At 33.3% G+C, this 6,133-nt stretch overlaps 1 protein-coding gene across 1 annotated transcript; it reads left to right on the top strand.

The window, feature by feature from the left end:
* Positions 1-218: 218 nt before the first annotated feature.
* On the top strand, positions 219-2,639 carry LOC127874935 (short-chain collagen C4-like). The gene is made up of 2 exons (XM_052419628.1): positions 219-399; positions 1,586-2,639. Exons 1-2 carry the CDS (start codon positions 234-236, stop codon positions 2,155-2,157), a joined length of 738 nt encoding a protein of 245 aa, XP_052275588.1. The 5' UTR covers positions 219-233; the 3' UTR covers positions 2,158-2,639.
* The last annotated feature ends 3,494 nt before the right edge of the window (positions 2,640-6,133 follow it).

The following is a 6,133-nucleotide window of genomic DNA, read 5'->3' as shown; positions in this document are numbered from 1 at the left end:
TTCTTCTTATAATAATACTTGCTTGATAGTTTCAGATTTATTTTTAACATACAAATAACCTAAGACGATGAGTAATATAGAAACTGAAGTTTCGGTTTCGTAATTCTACCAGGAACATTTTTTTCATGGAATGAAATTTCATACGTGTACACTATCACGTGACTGACTAGAAATTCTAATATAAATAAGGCACTTTTTCAAGATAATGCATACGAACTCTTGGATCTCATAAAATGTTTCGTTGCATTACGGTCGTGTGTTTGCTGCAAAGCGTCTACTCTATTGATCCGACCAGCACGTTCGAATATGAATACCACGTGCTTGCGAAACTGGTCGAGCTTGACCAGTTCAAAGCGGAAACAGCAATGAAAGTTGCAGCCTTAGAAAACCAACTGCAATGTAAGTTAGATTTTTATTGATTGAATTCGAGATATAAAATAATATGTTGATTTAAAAATATAATTTTTAATTGTAATTCATAGCGTGAATGAAGACTGTACTAATATTTTAACATGTATTACTCATATTTAAACTTAGTGTATGCTTATTTCATACTAACCAAATATATCTATCACAAAGAGTAAATTTAATACGAGAGACTAAATACGTGCGGTATCAAATTACATAATTAGATCGAGATAAGTTTTCTTGTATAATTGACTTCGCTGTTGTTGTTTTTCATTTAAGTTTTCATGAACAAGTTTTAGAACGCAGGTAACCTAGATTTGAACTTTGCCTAGGTAGTGTCAAGGATACCAGACAGAGTATGACCAAAATCTATAAAGATTGAAAAATAAATTTGATTTAATGAGATATTGTGCATTTGACAACCGAGAATAGTCAACTATTGTTTTGGGATCGTATTACAAATTCATTCCCATTAGTACTTTAAACGTATTTGGAACTTCTTTTAAGCTTTTGATCGTGCTTTTTATTCTGATAAAAAATATTCCACAAAAAATAAAAACGAGAATTTTGTATCACGTTACCAGACCACATCTAGCGTTTGAATTTTGGCTATTGCTATAAGGAACACTGATGTCTATGCGTTAACTTTACGAAATATTTTACGAAATATTCGTTGATTTTTATAGTTTATGGGGCTTTAAAATACATGATGAATTAATTGTGTTCATTAACAGATCAAGTCAACCGTGGGTAAGTGATAGTAACAGTTATATACCGATGTATATGACAAGGAAGAATATTGTGTATCTATGGGAATTAAATCATATGAATACACGACACCGGTTTTAAATATAAATTTTACTATTTTTTAATACCTAAAATATGTTGTCATTAAGTGATTCATAGAGTGCATATATGAATTCAACGTTCACTTATAATACAATATTTGAAATATGAATGCATATTTATTTTAACCATTTGTCTGCTGTTGCAATCATGCTAAATTTATTTAAGCCTCTGAATGTGTAGGTCTGAGACGTAAGTATAAAACGTATTATTCCGACACGATTAACCGGTTGGCTGTTATTGTTAATTCATAATAGCTCATTTAGACTGGTTTGAATGTTACAAAAGACAATATATACTACAGAAGTAATCTTGGCTTTCACTTTTCCAGCTTGTACTGCCAACTCACAAAAACATACGTCAGCGACGTACGTTCACTGGGGTATGAGAACATGTCCCAATGTCACAGGCACTACACAGGTGTATACAGGACAGGCAGCCGGTGGACATTATACCCACCCTGGCTCTGGTGAATACATTTGCCTGCCAAGCGACCCAGAGTATGACCAATACAATGATGTGTCCGATCCGACAAGATCTTTGATGTATGGCGCTGAGTACGAAACACAATCAAATCCTGCATTCAGCAATCTCCACCAGAACGACGTTCCGTGCGCTGTCTGTCTTGCTAGAGGGAAAACAACTCTGATGATTCCAGGACGTACAACGTGCTACAGCGGCTGGTCGAAGGAGTACCAGGGATACCTGATGGGGGAGCTTCATTCACATCACGGCAAAGGGTATGTCTGCATGGACAAATATGCCGAGCCATTGCACTCAAGCGTTGCAGACCTAAATGGAGCCTTGTTTTACATGGTTGAAGGTCGATGCGGCACTCTGCAATGCTCTCCGTACGTAGAAGGAAGAGAAATTGCGTGCGTCGTCTGTTCCTTCCGTTCATAAACGTTATAACGTAAAAGCTTATTGGTTTGTTAAATTCGTTAATGAGTCAAAGATTAACATTTTTTTATAATTATCTATTTAAAAGTCTTACGTTATTATAAAATATGTAGTCACATATACACGTTTAATTATTAGTCATTTTAGTTGTTTACATCTGCTATACTATTTTTAGAACAATTTCAACTTAAAAAAAATAAAAACAAGCGACACTTAGGTAAAATAAATATGCATGTCTTTATGGGGCTGCGATTTTATTATGCTAAAATGTACTTTGCATATTATATGTAAATATTATACAGATATATGGATGTCTATATATAATTCCCCATCTTTATGTTGTGCTTAAGTCGCCAGGACACACATATGAAGGGTGTATTTTGTGCTACATATACTGAACACGCTTTGTTTTCATCTTCAAACGTAATAAATGATTACAAACCCAAAATAACAGAATTTCATTTTTTTTATTTGTAATCACTTATGATGGTATAGCTCTGGTGGTAGGGCACTGTTTAATTTTAAATTAATAAGTCGTGGCAGAGTTAAACGATGCATTAAATTTGTCCAGAGTCTCATGATCATAGAAAATCATAACAGTATCAAGGATCGTGTATAACATTAATAAATACAGCTAGGTGGTGACGTTTCTGCATAATAAAATTGTATACTATTTGTAATGATGATGGTGATTTACTTACATTGTTGACTACATCTACTAATAATATTAGTAGACATAGCGAGACACAATGGCTCAGTTACATATTGTTGCAACACAAGGTTTAACATAATCCACGTTATCCACGCACTGGATCACACACTAGATCCTAACGCATATTTATTAAACCGAAGTTGAGACTAGGAGCGGATGAAGGAGATATCTCCTATGTTTTGTATATATTTAAATTAATAAGCATTTTAGAGCGTTTTGCTATATTTGATACCATGCCTAATGAAACGTGACTGTGACGCAAACTTTTTCAATTCTAATCTGGATCAACACCCAATTTTGTCAGTTGATCTTATTTCTTTTTGTACTTTTCATAATAAATATTCTCTATGATATATCAATGTTGCGTCTAACGGTGTCGACCCGTGAATTATATTAAAAAATGATGTACTGGTACTCTTTTCAATAGGATGATTACTTTTACTATGTAGTTTGTGTCAGTTTATTTCAAATGTGAAATAAGATAAAATGATGTAAATATAAGGTTATTTTTTATTTAAAGACCTTTATGGAGATTCTTTTGTTATTCCTTTCCATTTGAATTTTATTTTTGTGTAAACCCCATTCGCGTCAATGTTTCGTATCTTTTTTTTTTAATCCCAACAGTACTGTTGTACCGGTACACAGTACAGAAATGATGTGTCACTTTTGCATTGTCGCAATTTTTGAAACGAGATGTAAACTGATCTTTTTCTTATTTGTAGGAAATTGTCATCCACACGTTAAACAAATGTACACCCAAACTCGGTTATCAATAAGACATCACTGATTACTTTGGAGATTAACACACTTGCTACAGAGATTGAGCAATATTTGAAAGGATTTATAGTTTCATGGTTTCAAAACAATGACGCCTTTTAAGCAATAACTGCATGCACGCTGCCCTATAGCTACTAATTTACATCGCGAGCAAGTTCGCAATTTTGCCCCCAAAAAACACTTTTATATGAAATAAAGATGTTACCTTTTTTCTCAACACATTTGTGTGCACTATACATATAGAGTGAGAGGTCTTCTTGCCGACAGCCTGTTTCCCATTGTTCTTATAATCATACATGTTTGTCAGTTTCAGATATATTTTTAACATACACATATCAGTTTTGTATTTCTTGCCGAAATAACGTCCTCGTCATAAGGAAGTTATATGGTAAGGCAACAATATTATTTAGTAAGCATGTTTCAACCTGAAAATGAGAACGTGTTTCACAATACCTGCAAGGACATTGAAGGTACAAAACACTGATATGCAACTCATGCGCATTGGAAATGTTATTCTGTACAAATGTTTTCACTGAGCTGTCATTATTATTTGATTGACTGGTAGTTACCAGCCGCCACATAGAGGTTTTAAAGATATATTTTGTGGACAAGAAAACATTATTTATTGAAGCTTATACTGAACTCAGTATTTTACCCCAATTATGTTTATTTTTAAGAAACGTTAACAAATAGTAAAATCACGAACAACCGTTATCGATTCAGAAAATTATTACTGAACAGAACAACGACACAGAAACTCTTAATAAGATATTTTCGTACTTTAAAATATGGTAGTTGTTATTAAGACACTATTGATATGTTGTCTATGAGTAATATACAGGTATTTAACAAACCATGTAATTCAAAAGAAAACTAGTAAAAAGTCGTCACAATCGTATTTTATATCGTCTTGGTTTCGTTAAAATATAGATTCATACTAGAAACGGATTTTAAATCTTGTTTCGGCAGCATCAGAATTTTGTTAGCAGCAAATTTTCCTTTAATTATATCAAGTGGCCAATAGACAAACTATACGAATAGCAGGTTACATATAAGTAAAGTGAATCACCTCGTAGGCTCGTTGCAATGACCATGACAGAGCATCGGATGTATCGATCGGTTTATGGTCGCCGAGTATCACCTTAGTTTAGAATGATTAAGGAATCATATAAACCTCATAACATCACATTTCAAAAAGTAGAATGAGAGACATTACATCTCAATTTAATTACCAGTTAGCTGTTAGGTGCGCAACGGTTTGAAGAATATAAGAGCATCATATTTTAAACTTGAGATACGACAAAAAAAACGAAACAAAAACAACGTCATTCTCTCTTTGCATCGAAGTATTTAGAAATATAGCAGAACATATTTTAATATTCATCTAGTAATCTGGAAACTTCGGAATAAAGCATTTATAATATATATATGTATAATTTTTCTCCTTTGTTGAGTTGACATCTTCACAAACGTTCACCAAGAAAACGCATTGAAAACAGTAAATAAAAATACTATCCGATATTGTATAAAACTAGCGAAAATGCAATTTTTCAGTTCAGAAGTTGCGTAATATCGAAACTGGAGTTTCGGTATAAGCATTCTTTTCAGTACAATAATGCATTGCGTGATTTTCATCATTGTACACTGTCACACATTGTGTACACACCGGTCTTACTGACCTGTGTACTAACGCGAAAGGAATTGTGGGTAGCACTTCTTTAACGAGTAAAAAGTGAAAGCGAAAGTAGGTCAGGTAATCGTGCTTTTGATAATTGCTATCAGTCTTTATAGAGATTCAAAATCACATTTAAATATTTAATAACATTTCTTTAAACAGTATTCCGTTTGAAACACACGCTAAAAACAATTTTTCTTGCATTATTAACATTTTCATTCCTACGCAGAACTACTTTGGCGGAAGCATAATTCCCCAAACCAGGGGAATGTGATGCGTCTTAGTATAGAGGTGACAATTACGTAGTGACGTCACCATCTATGTATAGCATGCACTGTCACATATTTATATACTATAAATACGGCGCTATAAGCAGATACTTCATACCAACGCGTGTAGAGTAACAAGATGTTTCGCAGCCTTACATGCGTTTGTTTGTTGCTCGGCGCTTACGCTCTTGATCCGACCAGCACGTTCGAATATGAATACCACGTGCTGGCGAAAATGGTCGGGTTTGACCATTTCAAAGCGGAAACAGCAATGAAAGTTGCAGCCCTAGAAAACCAACTGCAATGTAAGTAAGATTTTGATTGATTTACTTCGAGATACAATAGTATTTATATCTTAAAAAGATACTGTATAAGACATTGCGATTTAATATATTTCGATCGCGTACAAATATAACATGTTAATTTAAAAATATAATTTTAAATTGTAATTCATGGCGCAAATTGACGATTTTACATATCTCTTAACATGTATTACTAATAATTAAACTTATTGTATGTTTATTTCATACTGAATAAATATGTATA

The sequence above is a fragment of the Dreissena polymorpha genome, chromosome 3 (genome assembly GCF_020536995.1).
Source record: "Dreissena polymorpha isolate Duluth1 chromosome 3, UMN_Dpol_1.0, whole genome shotgun sequence".
Classification (NCBI taxonomy): Eukaryota; Metazoa; Mollusca; class Bivalvia; order Myida; family Dreissenidae; genus Dreissena; species Dreissena polymorpha.
This window is presented reverse-complemented; position numbering and strand designations above follow the sequence as displayed.

Bases quoted from the DNA above. Each gene is read 5' to 3' on its own strand.
- LOC127874935 (XM_052419628.1), top strand. From the start codon at position 234: ATGTTTCGTTGCATTACGGTCGTGTGTTTGCTGCAAAGCGTCTACTCT. The intron at 400-1,585 runs GTAAGTTAGATT...TCACTTTTCCAG, and splicing joins CTTAGAAAACCAACTGCAAT to CTTGTACTGCCAACTCACAA.